The 20,851-nt window shown below is 43.9% G+C and overlaps 1 protein-coding gene across 3 annotated transcripts in view; it reads left to right on the forward strand.

The window, feature by feature from the left end:
* MAPRE2 (microtubule associated protein RP/EB family member 2) overlaps positions 1-20,851 on the forward strand; it is a 337,172-nt gene that overhangs the window by 222,817 nt on the left and 93,504 nt on the right. For all 3 annotated transcript variants that reach the window (XM_073631563.1, XM_073631562.1, XM_073631561.1), the window contains one exon: positions 17,805-17,950. In XM_073631563.1, coding sequence (XP_073487664.1) covers positions 17,805-17,950 — 146 coding nt within the window. The remainder of the gene's footprint in view (positions 1-17,804; positions 17,951-20,851) is intronic.

Consider the following 20,851-nt stretch of genomic DNA (forward strand, 5'->3'; position numbering starts at 1 on the left):
GATGGGCACTGGTCAGGCTGCATTGATGGGCACTGGTCAGGCTGCATTGCTGGGCACTGGTCAGGCTGCATTGCTGGGCACTGGTCAGGCTGCATTGCTGGGCACTGGTCAGGCTGCATTGGTGGGGACTGGTCAGCCTGCATTGGTGGGGACTGGTCAGCCTGCATTGGTGGGCACTGGTCAGCCTGCATTGGTGGGCACTGGTCAGGTTGCATTGATGGGTACTGGTCAGGCTGCCTAGATGGGCACTGGTGAGGCTGCATTGCTGGGCACTTTCATTGCTGGGCACTGGTCAGGCTGCATTGCTGGGCACTGGTCAGGCTGCATTGGTGGGCACTAGTCAAGCTGCATTGGTGGGCACTGGTCAGGCTCCATTGCTGGGCACTGGTCAGGTTGCATTGGTGGGCACTGGTCAGGTTGCATTGCCGGGCACTGGTCAGGCTGCATTGCCGGGCACTGGTCAGGCTGCATGGGTGGGCACTGGTCAGCCTGCATTGGTGGGCACTGGTCAGGTTGCATTGATGGGTACTGGTCAGGCTGCCTAGATGGGCACTGGTGAGGCTGCATTGCTGGGCACTTTCATTGCTGGGCACTGGTCAGGCTGCATTGCTGGGCACTGGTCAGGCTGCATTGGTGGGCACTAGTCAAGCTGCATTGGTGGGCACTGGTCAGGCTGCATTGATGGGCATTGGTCAGGCTGCATTGATGGGCACTGGTCAGGCTGCATTGATGGGCACTGGTCAGGCTGCATAGATGGGCACTGGTCAGGCTGCATAGATGGGCACTGGTGAGGCTGCATTGCTGGGCACTGGTCAGCCTGCATTGGTGGGCACTGGTCAGCCTGCATTGGTGGGCACTGGTCAGCCTGCATTGGTGGGCACTGGTCAGGCTGCATTGGTGGGCACTGGTCGGGCTGCATAGATGGGCACTGGTCCTGGCTGCATTGCTGGGCACTTTCATTGGTGGGCACTGGTCAGGCTGCATTGATGGGTACTGGTCAGGCTGAATTGCTGGGCACTGGTCAGGCTGAATTGCTGGGCACTGGTCAGCCTGCATTGGTGGGCAATGGTCAGGTTACATTGGTGGGCACTGGTCAGGCTGCATTTATGGGTACTGGTCAAGCTGCCTAGATGGGCACTGGTGAGGCTGCATTGCTGGGCACTTTCATTGCTGGGCACTAGTCAGGCTGCATTGCTGGGCACTGGTCAGGCTGCATTGCTGGGCACTGGTCAGGCTGCATTGATGGGCACTGGTCAGGCTGCATTGATGGGCACTGGTCAGGCTGCATAGATGGGCACTGGTCAGGCTGCATTGCTGGGCACTGGTCAGGCTTCATTGCTGGGCACTGGTCAGCCTGCATTGGTGGGCACTGGTCAGGTTGCATTGATGGGTACTGGTCAGGCTGCCTAGATGGGCACTGGTGAGGCTGCATTGTTGGGCACTTTCATTGCTGGGCACTGGCCAGGCTGCATTGCTGGGCACTGCTCAGGCTGCATTGGTGGGCACTAGTCAAGCTGCATTGGTGGGCACTGGTCAGGCTGCATTGGTGGGCACTGGTCAGGCTGCATTGATGGGCACTGGTCAGGCTGCATTGATGGGCACTGGTCAGGCTGCATAGATGGGCACTTGTGAGGCTGCATAGATGGGCACTGGTGAGGCTGCATTGCTGGGCACTGGTGAGGCTGCATTGCTGGGCACTGGTGAGGCTGCATTGCTGGGCACTGGTGAGGCTGCATTGGTGGGCACTGGTCAGGCTGCATTGATGGGCACTGGTCAGGCTGCATTGATGGGCACTGGTCAGGCTGCATAGATGGGCACTGGTCAGGCTGCATAGATGGGCACTGGTGAGGCTGCATTGCTGGGCACTGGTGAGGCTGCATTGCTGGGCACTGGTGAGGCTGCATTGCTGGGCACTGGTGAGGCTGCATTGCTGGGCACTGGTGAGGCTGCATTGGTGGGCACTGGTGAGGCTGCATTGGTGGGCACTGGTAAATCTGCATTGCTGGGCACTTGTCAGACTGCATTGCTGGGCACTTGTCAGACTGCATTGGTGGGCACAGGTGAGGCTGCGTTGCTGGGCACTTGTCAGACTGCATTGCTGGGCACTTGTCAGACTGCATTGGTGGGCACTGGTGAGGCTGCATAGATGGGCACCGGTGAGGCTGCATAGATGGGCACCGGTGAGGCTGCATAGATGGGCACCGGTGAGGCTGCATAGATGGGCAGCGGTGAGGCTGCATAGATGGGCACTGTTGAGCCCTGCATTCTTTATGTAGCATGCTCCTGAGCCCTGCATTCTTTATGTAGCACGCTCCTGAGCCCTGCATTCTTTATGTAGCACACTCCTGAGCCCTGCATTCTTTATGTAGCACACTCCTGAGCCCTGCATTCTTTATGTATCGTGCTCCTGAGCCCTGCATTCTTTATGTAGCACGCTCCTGAGCCCTGCATTCTTTATGTAGCACACTCCTGAGCCCTGCATTCTTTATGTAGCACACTCCTGAGCCCTGCATTCTTTATGTATCGTGCTCCTGAGCCCTGCATTCTTTATGTAATCCACTCCTGAACTCTGCACTCTGTTTTTCTCATTTTAACATTTAACATTTGGTAGTCATATCTCAAAAAATTCTAAGAAGTATCTTTTTTTATTTATTTTTTTATCTTGTGGACGAAATGTCAGAAATAACGTATATATATCATACAATCGTTTCATAAAAACATACCACATACACTGCATATATAATTTGAGGAAAATATGCTTATAAAATAGTTTACCATTTGCCAATGAAAAAAAAATGTCCCCGGATTTCATTTTAAAAATCTGGTCACCTTACAACTGTGAACACTCACAAATGCCTACAGCGTGTGGCGCAGCAGGTATCAATTGAATTGGCAGTGTCTGGAGGGGCAGAATGTGGCCTGGTTGTCTCTTACCCAAACAGGAAGATGTCAAAGGCACTTGCAAGCCTTAAGTTTCCCTTCTCGTCTGGAACCTTACCCTACCACTAATACTGTCCCTGACAGACGGGAGACCTGTCCCTACATTACCCACTCACGAATGCACGCCAAAACCTGGGGAACATGGACTCAAGACTCTGCTGACCCAAGATGGCAACCAAGCGTCAACTAGATGCAACACAAATCGGAACACTGCCTCCAGGAACCAGGAAGTCACAGAGAAACAGCGTTTCCCCTGACATCCTCTCCAAGCTGTGATGCTGCCCTGGTTGGGTGCCACCTACAGAGGAGGAAGCAGACTGCACCTGCCTCATGCGGTCACCCCTTTATCCTGTGTCACTGATTTTATTTTTAGTTTTTAAAGAGGAACTTCACTCTCCTATTGAAAATGTTACTCTTTTCCCCTCTTACATAGGGTGTTCTTTTTATGCTGTAATAATAAACTTACAAGCCCAGAGGATACAGCATTGTTCTCTTCTCTTGCACCGCTCTCCTAAGACAAGTCTCATTTTTTGTCACAGGGCGCTAGCTGTCTTTTCCTGGTTCGTGCAGCCAACCCCCCCAGTGATGCTGCATCAGATCTTGCACATGTGCAGACAGAGATCTGATGCCATGCCTGTTTACATATTGTTCCATGTATAGTGGAAAGTATTGCCTCCTAGGATGCCGACCTCACATATAGCCCAGGAGGCATGACTTTCCACCATTCATAGAATAGCATGTAAACAGACATGGCACCATGTTTTGTTCTTGTGCGAGATCAGGCGCTGCTTCTATTCATATGAATGGAAAGTAGAATAAATGCCTCTTGAAATATGTGACGCTGGTATCCCAGGAGGCTGCAGGAGGAGAGTGAAACATCATTTTTGCTTAGAATGGAGGTGGGGACAGGTCCAGCAGAGCAGTAAAAAAAATGAATAATAAAAAAAAGTGGCTTTTTTTCTTTTTTTAAGTGGAGAGGGAAGGATTAGAATACTGAAAAGTTTTTTACATTTGAGTGTAGGTCTGCTTCAAGTTAGATGTGTTCATTGCGTTATTATTTTTAAGGCTAGACCCATAACTGGCACTAATGACTGAAATATAATCGTACAATACATAAATAAAATACAATCTTTTCAATTGTTTGTCGTAAAACTCCACCAGCTGTGGCTAATGAACGCTGTTCGCTGCTGAATTAGTTTACACAAGCATTCTTCTGGTAGGAATGTGCACATTCCACTAACACCCTGCTTTCCAATGCAGCCATATGGTCTGTAACAGAACTGTACTGCAAGAAGTGACGTGCCGCAAGGTTCTTCTGACACTGCAGATGTCCAGCAAGCACAGCAGTTACATATGGTGCAGTGAATTGGAAAGAACCTCCCTGTGAATATTTGTCATTTTTGCTGTGTTATAAAGCAGGGTGTGGTAACAATATAATGTAATTCAGTCTAATTTAGACTGTTCACAGTGGAATTTATAAATATAAATGTGATAAACGTTTTTTCCATTATTGCTGTGGCATGCTGTCTTGTAGTGTTCTGGTAAACATATCTGAGGAAAACCTGTATCCTTTATAATGGTAGCAAGTGCAGAAGTGTCTGGAGAGCGGCCAGTACCTCAGGCAGATATTGGCTGTGTGCTAGGTACAAATGATAAAAACAAATGGTGGCTTTGTGAGAACAGGTCCTGCTAGTTAAAATTGAGCTCTACTCTCGGTACATACATTATTCACACGTCGCACACACTAATTTAAAACTGGGCGTACATGGCATCATAAAAGCAACTAATCTTATGATGTTCATGTGAGGTAAAAGGTATCTAGAGAGATAATGAGCACTTTTGGAGAAGCTATAACATGTAAAAAAAAAAAAATACTGTATTACTAATGGTTTTCTGTTCTGCTGAGCCATCCCTTGTCTGCGCTCAGTACTCAATCGTCACCCAATTTAAGGAGATAATTATAGCAGCTCACAGCTCTATGGTGATCTAAAAACATCTTTCTGTGTGAGATATTTGTCTGTCACTCAACTGCTGGTCATACACATGGCAATTTTTGGAATCTTTTCATTAACTTCCAGTTGACAAAAAAAACACATGAAGTTGAAGTTTATGACAATTTTGTCTCCAAAGTCTGAATTATCAACTACTGACAGCCAGTCATTTTTACCAAATACTGTACAGGCTTGCATTGGGTTGGCAGAGTGTTTGTACCATCCAGTACTCTTGCACCCACTGGTCACTAGGGCCAGATGCAGATGGGCACATCCTCTGAGGAGACAAAGGGTGGGTAGGGTATGTGAGGGGGCCTCAATGATCTGATTTGACAGAGACCCCCGCCCCCCTACCCTTACGTTAATGTGTATTTTTTAATTTTTTTAAGACAGCCCATTCATTTAAATTGACTAACAAGGCATGACAAAAAAACAAAAACTAGACCTCATCTTTCTTTTCAACATAGCAAACCACAGTGCTAAGTATGTGTGCAATGGTGTGCTGCACTGACAGACCATCTGCACCTACTGTACTGTGTCTTGTGGTGTCATGAATTGCAGCAAAAAGCACATGAGTTTTACTGCATGTTATAAATACCTAAATGTAAAGAGATCATAATGGACAAAAGTAGGAGCGCTGGAGAAAGTAAAAACTGCAGTAACCCTTTTCAGTTTAGGTAGAATGGTTACTTATCATTAAAGCTTAAGTATGAATTTGTTGCATAGTTACATTGGCTCATCCCTATGCAAGCTGTAAATTACTGTAGTAGTCCCCACTACTGCAGTGAGAGCAGAAGTCTTCCAGGTCCAATGCCAGGTGGCTACCCTCCTGCATAGTAACCACAGGGTTTGCTTATTCCGCACTGCCTCCATTCACTGAACATCTTGTGTTTTTTTTAATTAATCCAAGGCATGAGATTGTAGGCCACACCCACCCACAAAACACTTTCCCCAGATACAATTTAAATAAATAATACACAAACATCCATCTTTTTGGCAAGAAATTGGCCGCGACACCTTTTATTGGTTTTAAACAATGTAATAATTCATAACTCTTTATTATATCATAACTTCATAAATCCAAACATATTTCCATCTGCTCAGTTATTAGAACTCGAGCAGTAGCAGAATTTAAATAAAAACAACAGCCCCCCCCAGAATCCGGGGTGACCCTACCACATAATAGGTGTTCGCGACTGGGGCGGGAGGGAGGGAGCTTCAATTTCCTTCTTGGTCCAGTGGGAAAGAGGAAAAGCCTCTTTCCTGCTGACCTTTTATAGCCTATCCCTACTTCCAGCACTTTCCATGAGCTCTGATTGGTTCTTCCCAGATACCTTACCTCAGCTTCCTTAAAGGGGCAGCCGCCCTAAATTACCTATAACTAAAGCTGTTAAATTAAATAATCTAAATGTGGTGGGGAGGCCACAACCTCAAGAAAGTGGACCCATATTGCGCCCCCTTTTTCATGAGATTGTAGGCCACACCCACCCACAAAACACTTTCCCCAGATACAATTTAAATAAATAATACACAAACATCCATCTTTTTGGCAAGAAATTGGCCGCGACACCTTTTATTGGTTTTAAACAATGTCATAATTCATAACTCTTTATTATATCATAACTTCATAAATCCAAACATATTTCCATCTGCTCAGTTATTAGAACTCGAGCAGTAGCAGAATTTAAATAAAAACAACAGCCCACACGGCGGGCTTGAACATCAAGCCCGGCCCCCCCCCACCGCCGCGGCCACGGCACTTTCTATACTGTACTGCAGACCCAGATTGAATATATCCAGCCCAACCTCTGATAAATGGACTCCATCAGGCCTGTACATACCCCGGGTAACCACCTTCAAGGTCCACATGCCGATAGGATAAACCATTAATCAGAGGCATAAATTTTTCAAGAGCCCTATTGACTCTTTTCCTCATTTTTTCCATGACCCTCCTCTGATCTGAGGAGAGCCACGAAAGCCGAGGGACTATCTCTGAAAAGACTAAAGTTGTACCTGGGGAAGTGATACCAAAGCGCTGGAGATCCTGTTTAATCATGAACAACAAATCTAGAGTCTTAACTTTTCCCAAATCATTGCCACCCAAGTGAATAACCAAAATGGATGGCATGGGCCATACTTGACACAACCTTGTTAGGTGAAAATAAAGTTGGTGCCACTGAAGGCCTCTTATGCCCTGCCAATATAACTTAAAAGAGTCCGGCTGCAGGGACAAATTCGCTGAGTAACTGCGTTGAGCCGCTCTCTTTCGTGCCCAGTATATAAAAGAGTGTCCCAGAATCCAAACTGTGTGCTGAAAACCTGAAATTCAAATAAACAAATTAGGCCTAACATATAAACGAAAACAATGGGATTTCCACCTCCCCATTTCTTTAATGTCAGAATCTGGTAACCCTACCCAGGCCGCCACAGAAGCTGCGCCTATTCTAAATGAGTGGGAGGAAAATTTCAAGTTAGTTAATCCCAACTGCACCAAGCATTTCTTAAAAACTGCATCAAACTGAAATTTTGTAAGTGGCATTGAATTAGCATGAATAAGAAAAAACCCTTTACTTAAAGGTCTAATCCCCATAAATTGTTTAACTGCCTCTACAGGGCACACAATTCCGTCCTCTTGTACGCACAAGTTGACCCACCTGCCCTTGCCGCATTGATCCGTTTTAGACTGCTGCAGCCAAATATGCACTCCCAATTGGTCAACCACTACTTGCTCAAATCGAATTCCTGAAGTCCCTTGTTTATTTGCTGTTACTAGTTCCGAGATACGGAAAGCACTAAAAAAGGCTAACACGAAAGCCGTTTTGAAAAGTAGCGCTTCATACTTAGAGAAGCAAACTATTGTAGTAACCTTGCAAAAGCCACGAAGGATGTCCAAAGAGATAGGTCGTCTACTGTCTGAAACAAAAGTCAACCTCCTGTAACCCTTCAGTGCCTGTTTAACGGAAAAATAAGACGTGCAAGGTTGCAAACCTAATAGCCTAAAGAAAAATGAAATGCCAGCCAGCGTTTTTGACACAAAACTAAAGGAAAAGCGCTGCTGTATTAACTGGGATAAGAAAGCCAAGACAGTTGCTTCAGATGGTTCTCTGAAACTAAAACCTTCAGCGCTTGCAAAGGACAACCAGCTTCCCCAGGATGCAGAGTAACTGGACCAAGTCTTGGGTGCCAAGGAACCTTGAATAGCTTCTGCTACAGCACTCAAATCACGTCCCACAGGTGGTCTGGGCACGGGATGCCTGTCACATCTGCTTCTGGAAGCAAACTCCGGAAACGGTTCATCTGCAACCGGGATAAAGAATTAGCAATGTTATTCAGGATCCCAGGAGTATACCTAGCTTTTAACCAAACATTAAATTTGAGGCATCTAAAGACCACTTGTCTTAGTATTTTGATCACTAGCAATGAATTAGACGAAAGACAATTAACCGCATATAACACGCCCTTGTTGTCAGTCTCCACTAGAATACGCCTATTTGCAAAATTCGGGCCCCATAACTCCAAGGCCACCAGAATCGGGAACAACTTCAACAACACAACGTTACAGGTGACACCTGTCTGAAACCACAACTCAGGCCAAACTGCACAGCACCAATGTAAACTGCCGCATCCGTAAACAAACGGAAATCTGAGGCTATCACAAATTCATATTGGAAAAAGGACATCCCATTATAACATTCCAAGAAGCTAGCCCAGACCATCAAATCTTCTTTAAGAGGGGTAGTCAATCTAATGTGTTCCAAAGGGGATTTCATACCAGAGATTGCCAGATAAAGGCGCCGAGAAAAAATCCTGCCAACCGGCATAATTCTACAAGCAAAAGCCAAAATTCCTAACAGCGATTGCATCTCTTTCAACCGAACTTTCTTTTTCAATACCCGCATAATCAGCCACTTCAATTTCTTCAATTTTACTTCAGGCAAACGAAACTCCATCATACACGTGTCAATTTCGATGTCCAAGAATTCCATCGTCGTGCTGGGCAAGCAAGTCTTTTCATCCGCTAAAGGCACACCAAAATCTCGAGACATAGTCTGAAATGACAATAACAACTCCAAGCAACTTGAAGAGTCAGCTGGCCCGACAAATAAAAATTCATCAAGATAGTGAACTACACTATCCATACCCGATTGAACACAAAGACACCAATGCAAAAACGTGGAAAACGCCTCAAAATAAGAACATGACAGCGAACATCCTATTGGGAGACATTTGTCAAAGAAATATTGACCTTCAAAGAAAAAACCTAAGGAATTAAAAGCTGATGGGGAAATAGGCAGGAGGCGAAAAGCTGATTTTATGTCGGCTTTTGCCAACAATGCTCCAGGGCCGAATGATCTAATTTTCCGAACTGCGTCTTCAAATGTCGCGTACGAAACCGAACACAAACTCCCATCAATATCATCATTCAATGACTCCCCTTTCGGGAAAGACAAATGGTGTATGATGGGGAAATACGGAAATTACTAAAAGGCGGATGTTCAAAAGGCCCCGCAATTCGCCCTTCCGCAAGTTCTTTACCAAAAATGAAAGTAAGGGAAAACCGTTGGAAAATCCTTCAATGAGCAAACCCGCTGTCACCGCAGCCACTGGCACATTCTTTCCAGCCTCACAGGCGTGCAGGCTTTTAGAAAAAATATCCCTTTGTGCTGGACCAGAACCCACCGCCGCAATCCTTTTAAAACACTTTGCTGCTGGATGCGCTCCAGCACAAAAAGAACATTCATGTTTATACCTGCACGCTGCATTCCAGCGACATTTGCCATCATTGAATGCAAAACAACATCCTTTCCTAAAAGCTGTATTGGAAGGGTTAGCCGTGGGCTGTTTAGGAACTACCTGCTTCTGGGGTAGTATTACATTGAGCCAAAGCCCCACGTCCTTCATTCCCCACCTAAGTGATGGGTGTATGGACAATTTCTGACGGAAAGACTCGTCATAATAAAACCAGCCTAGGCCACCAAAATTCTTATAAGCCTCTAGGATATGGTCAAGATGCTGAAAAAGGCCCCCGCACAATTCTGGGTGCTTTTCAGCCATTATGCCAGAATAAATGCAAGAAGCTTGCAACCAATTATTGAATGACCTGGCCACCGGCCTACGCCTGTCATCCTCGCACCTCTCTTCTCCCCTCTTTTCTGTTCTGACCATAAACTCTTTATGAGCCGGCAGGAGAGAAAGAATATCTAAGTACTCTCCCTTCCAAATTTTTTCTTTAACTACTATGCTCAAATGATACCCCAAAGGAGACATCTTGCAGGGCATAGCATCTTTCATGCAGGACTCAGGGACATTAACCTGGACAGGCGCAGCTGTGTGCAATGGCTCAGGGACTACATTTACATTCTGCATACCCATGCTAAAATCAGTCATAGAACTGTGCTGTGCTAAACTGACAGGAGAAGTAGAAAGTACAGCAGTTTGAGGGTTAACAGGCATAGAAGACAGAATAGGAGAAACAGCAGGAACTGAGATTTTATGAAACAGTGATTGAACAAGGGAGGACAGAGATCCCACTAAACCAGATAACACATTTAATTGTTCTAACTCACCAGCTGCTGGAGATTGTACCATATTTTGCTGTACCTCAGCCGCCAGCAGCACTTCAGGGTTTTGGACTTGAGCAGCCTGCCCGACCTGTAACTGCCCAGGCACCTCTGTGCACCGAGTGCCTTGCTGCATTGCTTCAGCTGTTTGCTGACAAGGAGACTGTATGGTGTGCTGCCTTCCCCTAGAGTCACTTGTGAGCTGCTGGGACTGTCCCCGCTGTCCTCTTCTTCCTGCTGGCGACTGTGAACAAGTCCGCCTCTTCTTTGTGTTCCGGCGGCTCCGAGATGACACGCCACCGCCATCCTCCTGTGTCCCTCTCAGCTGTTCCCGAGTCTCTTCGGTAACCTCCGGAGCTTCTATGCTTCTCTCCAGAGGCGCGCTCCTCCTCCCTCTCTCTCTCAGTGATGGCACCTGCTGTCTCCGCCCCGTGTCTTGTGGATACGCCTGCATACCGCCCACTGCTGAGCTGCCTCCACCTCCCTCTTCAGTCTGTAAGCTTTCTTCCTGTGAGGACAGTGCCAGACAGCGCCTCAGCCATGTCTCCCCTCCTGCACTGCCAGCTTTCTCAAGGAGCTGCATCACCAGGGACTGCATTATAAGTGGGGTAAGAGAGAGCCTTACTTGTGAGAGCTTCAATTTCCTTCTTGGTCCAGTGGGAAAGAGGAAAAGCCTCTTTCCTGCTGACCTTTTATAGCCTATCCCTACTTCCAGCACTTTCCATGAGCTCTGATTGGTTCTTCCCAGATACCTTACCTCAGCTTCCTTAAAGGGGCAGCCGCCCTAAATTACCTATAACTAAAGCTGTTAAATTAAATAATCTAAATGTGGTGGGGAGGCCACAACCTCAAGAAAGTGGACCCATATTGCACCCCCTTTTTCATTCTTTGATTGGACAAAGTGTTCTGTGAATGGCAGCAGTGTCAAATGGCTGCTCTTCTGCCTAGTAACCACAGGGGGGGGGATCACTCACTGGCACTGCTGCCATTCACAGAATGGGACCCTGAAGACTACTGCTATTAATATAATAGTAAAGACTACTACAGTAGTTTGCAGCTTTCACAGGGATCGTTCAGGTATGAGATATGCAAGCTTACATTGGTTCAAGCTGGACCATACCTAAATTTTAGTTTTCATTATACTGGTTTATATTTGCACACTATTGCACCATACTTAATATATATGCTCTTTAATAAAGTCAAACCTTACCAAGCGATTAAGGTTACTACCTGTCTTTTGGAAACTTGCTAGCATTGGGTGCCTCTGCTGTAGCTCAACTTGGGTATTTTCCTCCCCTTCTGGATTAGTAAGTTGGGTGCTTAGGAGGGTGCTACTTTTGTTATAAGTTAGTTGCTGCATACTTATTTACATTATGCTCTTTCTAGCACCAGGCTTTTTGTAACCCTGGGAACAAATTGCTGATAGTATCTATCAGAACTGGGATCTGAACCAATGACCTCTGCTGCATCCGACAGTAGATCTTCTTGCTGAAATAGTGGACAACATCCTATCTTAACCCTTGAATAATGTTGTCTTGTACCTTGTTTCTGGTGAACCGTGAACTCCTTGCTCCTCCCATGAACTTCCTATTTAAGCCATGCCTTTGCACTTTCTGTTTGACAGATTATTGTGCTTTCTTCAGCCGATATCTTGCTCCTTTGTGTAGCTTTAGCTGTTCTTCTCTCCACTACCACTCTTTACTGACCTTTGGCTTGTTTCTGGACCACGTTTCTGCTTGTTCCCAACCTGCAACCACTTGTTACCAACCTTTGGCTTATTTACTGACTACGCTTCTGCTTGATCCCTACCTGCTATATCTGCTACTGGACCCCAGCTTGCTCACCTCTTGGTGAGCCAACTATGAGGAACGTGACCTGGTACTAACATGCTGCAAAACCCATCTCCACCATCAGGAGCTCTAGTGAATACCAGTTAGCGCTTAAACCCCGCACCTCAGGTGAGCCTGCGCAATCAGCTAGAAGTACCTGCTTGTGTACCTATCCAGCTGGTCAGTCAGATCCTCTCTACTGCTATTGCTACTAGTCTCTGAGCCTGAGCCCTGGCTGTGACAATATATTTTCAAATAAATTCCCTCTTGATGTTCTGTTTTAGTCTGCTGCAAAGGCATAACTTTATCTCAACTTAATCAGTCTTAAAAATATGCAGTCAGGAAACCATTTATTAAGAGCAAATAAAACCAAAAATATTTTAAAACGATTCCATAAAAGGATATATAGCTACAAATATACTGTGCCTCTTTCATACCGCCTTTTTTCAGGGTCCACATTACCGGCTCTTGTTCAAGGAAAACGTCTCCAAATCCCAGGCTGTTTCACAGGCATTCATTTCTATGACTAGTTTGTGGCTAGATGTGAAGAATCATCTAGTGATCTGTAAGCTTTTTGCAGATACAGTAAAAAGGAAGAGACAATATGTTCCACGTTTTGTAAGAAACATATATATTTTATTAACTTCAAATATATTCCAATCTTAAAGGAAAAACTATGACCCTCATAAACTAAAAAAATTAACACATACATGGTTTGATGGCCACTTCCACTTGCGTGCACATCTGGTCAGATTTCCTATAACGCACGATGGGTCTGCCAATTCATAGGGTGAGTCGATATGTCAACATCTACCTGTTTTCCAGGACAGGAGCCTAACATTTTGGGGAAAAGCAATTTACATTTCTGTTGCATTTACCATTTTGATTTATAAATGTTCCCAATGACTTGTGTAGAGGAATAACAGCAGATGAGAAATAGAAAAAGAGACCATGCCAAATTCAGAGCCTTCAAAAATGCTTCAAGTTCGTGTCAGTAAAACACAAACACACAAGTGCACTAACCCTTACCCTATATTCTAGCCACAGCCCCCCATGGTACCTGTCAGCCTGTCAGTTATTTACAATTTATGCATTTAAAAATCATGTTAAAGGAGAGCCCCTTTGTCATTCATAGAAGCTGAAGTATGGCTTCTATGAAATGACCTACTTAGTTACCTTTCTTACTTTTTTTTTCATCCTTGGCAGATAAAGTAAAAAATAAAGGTGGTATATTAATTAATGTATATGCAGTCTGAATTAATTATGGGTATAAAGTAATGGGTCTCCAGTTCATCCCTGAAGTTCTTGAGGAGCTGTGAAGTCATCCAAGTTGGCTCTCTGAGCAGCAATATCACTTTTCCAATGCATTTTCGTGCATTTACAAAGCAGGATTAGAAGTTTGGAAGGCTTGCATGTTACTGCTTGGAGGGGGTTTGAGTGACTTGAGCTGCTGAGAGAATGTAAATTTTGAGAAATAATTACTTCATGGTGCTTGCAGCTACAGAGGTCAGTTTTAAGGCCTCATTCACACCTGTCTGGTCCGATGAAGTGCAATAATGTGCATTCACATTTGTTGTAGTAAGGCAGCTCATTCATTTAAATGGACTACTAACGCAACGCTATGGGTCATAAAACACAAGGCACAACACTGCATTCCTTTATTGTGTTGCATTGCTATTCAAAAAAATGAATAGCACTGAAACTTCTAACGTGTGTAATGTTGAAGTAATCTGTGCGTTATCTTTAGGCCGGCTTCACACCTATGCAATCATTTCTGCTTTGTTAAGAATATGTTTTTGAATTTCTGCAGCATGGCCACTTTACTATGTCAGTTTCAATCTATTGGGAGCACCAGGAAACGGAACTGCTTGAGGGTCCTTAAGGGAAGAAGTTATTGGATGTGTTGGGAAACTTTGATTGCTTTTTTTTTTTTTTTCCCAATGATTAGCTGGAAGCAGATGTGTCTGTGGCATTCCCCTACTCCTGCAGGTTTACCATGTTCAGTGGCATGACATGGCCATTTGTTTTAGGGAGCTGGCATAGATGCTTGGAAGTGGTTATTGTGTCTGCATATCTCAGTGCCCTCTGTCTGTGGTGACCTTTAGGCAGACCTTTCATGCTTATTCACACTCAAACTAAACCATGCCGATGTGCTGGTTACATTGCATTCCAGTGTTTACAGTTTATAACAACTTTGCTGAAATTTCATAAGGTGACATTTTAAAAATTGTATTCACAGCAGAGCATTGCAATGCGGATGTAGCGTGTCACAACACTCTGCAGTGAAAAAAGCAGCATATGTCCTGCATTTTATTTTAGCGCACATACTGCAGTGCAGTGTTGGGAACTGAATACAAGGCAGTTTGCCTCGTCTGTGTGTACTGTATTGGGCAAGGCTGCCCAGCACAGTTGAACATATATATTGTGAACGGGCCCTTACTCTGACTTCCTTAGTGCAGGAAGTGACATCGTCATCCTCTGACAAAGTCATGGGGAATGGGGAGTACTCCAAATTTTGCGAGAAGATACTGCAGATCATCATCTCAGTGTAGAACTCTACAGTCCACAGGGGAAAGATGAGTATGCCATCAATTTATCAATACCAACAATTTTTAAATGACAGTTTTTTGCGTTTTTTTTACCCTTTTTATTGGGGGTTCAGCAAGAGAAAGGGCTACAAAGGTAAAGTGGTTGTAAAGGCAGATTTTTTTTTTTCCTTATATGCATTCAAAAAACCTTCTGTGTGCAGCTCCCCCTCCCCCCAAAACTTACCTGAGCCTCATCTCAATCCAGCAGTGTGCTTGAGAACAGCGGCATTCCCAGGTCCCTCCCTCATTGACTGAGACACAGCAGCGGGAGCTATTGGCTTGTGCTGCTGTCACTCACAGCCAGTGAGGAGGGAGCGAGGGGCAGGGCTGAGCAACGCTTTGTGTGTCTTATGGACACAGACAGCTCGGGAGCGAGCACGCTCAAATGCCCCCAGAGCAAGTAGCTTCCTTTGGGGGTACTCAGCAAGGGAGTAGGGCCAGGAGCTCTGGCGTGGCCCCTGAGAAGAGGAGGATAGGGGCTGCTCTGTGCAAAACCATTACACAGAGCAGGTAAGTATAACATGTTTATTATTTTCAAAAACAAAAACATGAGCCTTTAATATCCCTATAAACAGGAGACCTTGTACAGGGTTTACTTTGATTTATAATAACGAACCCTTACATTAAACGCATGAAATAGTGGAGCTGGGTAATAACAAAGCATTTACGTGAAAGAATTAAGAGCAAAAACCTCCTAGAAGCAGAATTTAAATCAGTTTTTACAGTAGCGACTTAATCATGAAGCCCCTCACTGTCTAGAGAAAGCCATCTCCCCTTAGTCTGATATGTATGATTCAGTGTAGTATATGAGGACTGCACTCTGTCAGCACTTGGATCTCAGCCTTTCTGGAATTTCTAGCTGGAATTAAAGGAAAATATGATTCACGAGGTTCCCATACACTACACATCTGTAGTAATTTAATTGTGACAGTAGCTGAGACAGCACCATTCTGTTTTCATTCTGTAGGATTGTGACAAGAGATGAATGTATGAAAGACACATGGAGCGCCTACTCAGGGCACTTTGTTCTCTGACTTTCATGGAGTCACTAAGGCTGGAGTATCTTTTCATTACTGCTGTTAAAAGTCTAACTAAAGGCAAATCTTTTTTGTTTTAGATAGCGTAGAGAGGGATTAGGACGCATGTCAAGTTTTTATTGCTCATACATGTAATGCAATGAGAGCACCAAAGAAATGGCCAAGGTAATTTCATGATGAAATTTATTAATAGCATAATAAATTCAACACATTTCGCCCCCCCCCCCCCCTTCCTGAAACATGCTGGATATATTCTGCTATGAATAAATTTTATCAGTAAATTACCTTGGACTCTTGGATGTTTATTTGGTGCTTTGTGGAGTGCTGTGGTACCAGAACTAGTGTGCCCAGTGACAATTTCATTGACCCATAGAAAATCTGAATCCAGCACTCCATTTCTTCTTGTGTTTTGAGGTTTTTATTGTTGTCTGTACCCCTGTCAGGGAGATTCACCCTCTCTTTTTAGCATATTTACTGTTCTCCTCAAAAGTAAAAGCAAATCCCAAATTATGGGAGGAAAGAGGAAATCTTCCAATGGGGGATCCTAGTTCTCATGACCCTGCTGACAAACAGGGATTCCCTCACTTTGGAGAGATTTCCTCTCACTTCCTGTTTTGACCATGGGACAGGAAGGGAAATCTCCCCTATGGGGCACAGATGCCAAAAAAACCTTACTCTAACAAAAGTGGAAGAAAAAAATGTTGCCCTTAATTGTTCTTTAAGTAAAACAGATCTTGTCTTCCCTGAAGAATATGATCGGACAGTGAAAGGAGAAGCAGCAGGTAGATGAGCTAATTCTGCTCTGGCCCCCTTTTAGCATGTTTCTTGTACTGCAGCATAACTGGCTCCTTGTGCTGCTCCTCTCTCTCTCCCAGTCTAAGTACTGCTGAACAGGGATCGCAATAGGTTGATAGCAGGTCAAATTTAGGTATTTGCACTACTTATATATAAAAAAAAAAAAATACATGTAATGATATATTATTAATTAAAGAACTGCATTTAATTGTATCTTTTAAATCTGCCTGTTTTAAAGCTGAACCCCAGTATGATCTTTATTGCCTAGTTACATTGGCCCAGCTTAGCACATTGTAAATATGCATATTTTATACCCGAGGGACCATTGGGTTATCTCTCAAAGACTTTAGTAGTCAGCACTACAACAATGATAGCTGAAGTCTTCTGGGTCCTGTGCCAAGCAGCTTCCTCTCTGGACATTGGCTACAGGGGGTTGCACTGCTGCCATTCATAGAACACCTTGTATTTTTTTAATGAATGACCGGATACGGTGGAGATTGTGACACCTCTCCTCTCCAGCTTGTCTAATAAGAGAATGCCTTGCATTCATTAAAAATAAATAAAACTGTGTTCCTTGAATGATAGTGCTGATTAAGCAGCCCCCACATTTAGCGTGCAAAGAGGAAGCCACTCGGTACAGAACCCGGAGGATCACAGCTATCACTGTAGTAGCACTGACTATTACAATGGTTGTCAGTTTCCTCAGCAGTCTCTCAGGTATGAAATAGGCATATTTACATTGGTCCAAATGTAAATATATTGCTAAATTCACCTTTGGACTGGTTCAGTACTCCACAAAACATACTTGGGGAATAGTAACGTAGTTATATTTTGTAAAGATAGATTGTTCTTAACTGGTTATTTGAGCAGGAATAGAAAGCATAATTTATCCAAGGGCATATTTTACAATAAATAATATAATGCATTTTTTCCAGGTTTATGAACTGTAATCTTACATAGAGTTGGATAGCATGGATGATAATTTATGATGACAGCATAATATTTTTGTAGTGTGATAGCTCTCTATGTATAACTGTGTGTGTCTCTCTCTCTCTCTCCCCAGGTGCTGCCTATTGCCAGTTTATGGATATGCTCTTTGCAGGGTGCATAAGCCTAAAGAAGGTCAAATTTCAAGCCAAGCTGGAACATGAGTACATTCACAATTTCAAACTGCTTCAAGCCTCATTTAAAAGAATGAATGTTGATAAGGTAGGGCATTTCCAGACTGAAGTGCTTATTCTTTCTTTATTGATGTCTGCGGAACGTTTTGGGAAAACTGTCTAATTGCGCAGTGACTAAATTAGCACTTAGGGCACAGTTCCAGACCACGATTGTATCAACATCTCCTGGGAAACTTTTACAACTGCAAAACCAATTTGGGACCCAGCTACTTGAACAGATTATTGCTGGACATGTTTTGGTAGGCTGGGTATCTTCAGTGGCTGTGGGGCAATGATTCCCATAATGCATAACTACTTTGGGGTTGCTTATTTTCTGAAAAAAAACATATGTAATTTATTAGTGTTAAGGCACCAAGTATTTTTCACATGTACGTTTGTTTTTAATCTTAGATGTAAAAAAAAAAAAAAACTTGTTATACATGAAGTGGACTTTTAAAACTTACTCATTACATTTGTTAGGCAGAAGCTTGTAGCTGGGAAGACAAATGGAATGTATAGAGGGAGTTTACTTCATTAGTGTATATCCTACTTCCTTCTACAAATAAGCCAAAACCAAACTACTGAATCATTCTTGCATGTTTATATGCTGCGACTGAGCTTTGTTTCCAACTTTCTTCTAAGAGAAAGATATATACTGCTGTATTGTTAAATAGTTGCATTGAAATCTACATTGTAGTAAATACAAGATTAACAATTTTAGATTAATCAATGATTCTGTGCATGCAATCTATGTTAAAGGGTAAGTTCACCTTTCAAAAAAAAAATAAATAAATGCACATATTTTTGAAGGTAAAAATAATGTGCATTTATCTTTTTTATGAAAAGTTTGTAATTAGAAAAAAACAAACATTAATACTCGCCTAGGTGGATGCAGCATCGGTCCAATGCCACAGCTTATGCCTGCCACCTATAGACCAAGAACTAAAGCCCTGTACACATGGGCCAAATGTCAGGAGACAACGGCCGGTTCAAAAAAACAGCAGCATCCTGAGAGGCTGAACCAGCGACCGGTCAGGCATCCGGGTGGATCCTGACATCAAGAGCCCTTTCACACTGAGCCGCGCCAGGCTTTACCGTCGTTTTTAGCAGCGCTTTTTGGGCCGCTAGCGGGGTGTTTTTAAGCCCCGCTAGCAGCCGAAGAAAGGGTTAGATGCGCCCGAAAAACGCCACTGCCGAAGCACTTTTCACTTTTTTTTGCTTCAGCAGCACTGCTCATTCATTTCAATGTGCAGGGGCGGTGGAGGAGTGTATACACCGATCCTCCACAGCCCCAAAGATGCAGCTTGCAGGACTTTTTCTAACGTCCTACAAGAGCACCACTCCAGTGGGAAAGCACTCGGGCTCTCACATTGGGGCTGCAGGGGAGGCGTTTTTTCAGGCGTTTTACAGGCGCTATTTTAAGCCCAAAAGCACCTGAAAACGCCCCAGTGTGAAAGGGGTCTAAAGTGAGGTTATTTCCAGAGTTGGACCAGCTGAGTTTTGGCCCTACTTCTTCTTTAACTAAAATCTGCAGAACACTGCACCCGCGATCAGTAAATCATGAGTGCAATGTCAGTTTACCTCCAGCTTTGTGTCCATATCCCCGTGCGGGGTTTCAATTACAAAGCTGGAGGAAGAGTAAATGAACTATGAGTGTGCTGAGTAGCACACTCGCAGAACATTCGAATTACAAGTCTATTTGCCACATAGGCAGATGCTACTTGTAGTTTTTTTCATTCACAGAGCTCTGTGTGGTTGGCAATGACATTATTGTGATTGGAAAATGCTTTTATAAGCCTTATTTAATAAAGTGGTATGAGGGACACTACTGATGTGCAAAGTGCAGGCGCCCAAAATAACTGATTACAGTTCAGTCTACTGCAATTACATCTATGAATGATGACACCTGACTAGTTATTATAGCTTAAGGCTTTTTGTGCATTTATCTTTGCTGTTAAATATGTTTCAGCTGCGCTGTTTTCAGAAAGTGACAGTGGGTGCGGGGAGAAAATCCCCTGCCCTCTGTCACAGAACTGGGAGTATTGGTGACAGGAGGAGAGTGCATAGGAGCATGTTACATGCTGCACCCCAAATATTAGTGTAACGTGATCCTAAAGTTGAATTTGGCTTTTAACTCATGAAACTTATTTAAAAGTAAAGATAAATGCCCAAAAAGTAGTAACCTTTAACCACTTCAGCCCCGGGAGGATTTACCCCCTTAATGACCAGGCCATTTTTTGCGATACGGCACTGCGTCGCTTTAACTGACAATTGCGTGGTTGTGTGATGTTGTACCCAAACAAAATTAATGTACTTTTTTTCCTACAAATAGAGCTCTCTTTTGGTGGTATTTAATCACCTCTGCGGTTTTTATTTTTTGCGCTATACACAAAAAAAGGCTGACCATTTTGAAGAAAAAAACAATATTTTTTACTTTCTGCTATAATACATATCCTAAAAAAAATGTATAAGAAAACAAATGTATTCATTAGTTTAGGCCAATATGTTTTCTGCTACATATTTTTGGTAAAAAAATCGCAATAAGCGTATATTGATTGGTTTGCGCAAAAGTTATAGCGTCTACAAAATAGGGGATATATTTATGGACTTTACATTTTTTTAATGTTTTTACTGGTAATGGCGGCGATCTGTGATTTTTAGCGGGACTGCAACATTGCAGCGGACAAATCTGACCCCTAGTGACACTTTTTGGGGACCAGTGACATTATTACAGTGATCGGTGCTAAAAAAAATACACTGATCAATGTATAAATGACACTGGCAGGAAAGGGGTTAACACTAGGGGGCGATCATGTGTTATAACTGTGTGGGGGCTGGGCTCACTGGGACAACAAAGAGATCGCGGTTCCTGATCACTGGGAACAGCAGATCTCCATGTTGTCCCCTATCAGAATGGGGATCCGCCTTGTTTATATAGGCAGATCCCCGT

The sequence above is a fragment of the Aquarana catesbeiana genome, linkage group LG05 (genome assembly GCF_042186555.1).
Source record: "Aquarana catesbeiana isolate 2022-GZ linkage group LG05, ASM4218655v1, whole genome shotgun sequence".
Taxonomy (NCBI): Eukaryota; Metazoa; Chordata; class Amphibia; order Anura; family Ranidae; genus Aquarana; species Aquarana catesbeiana.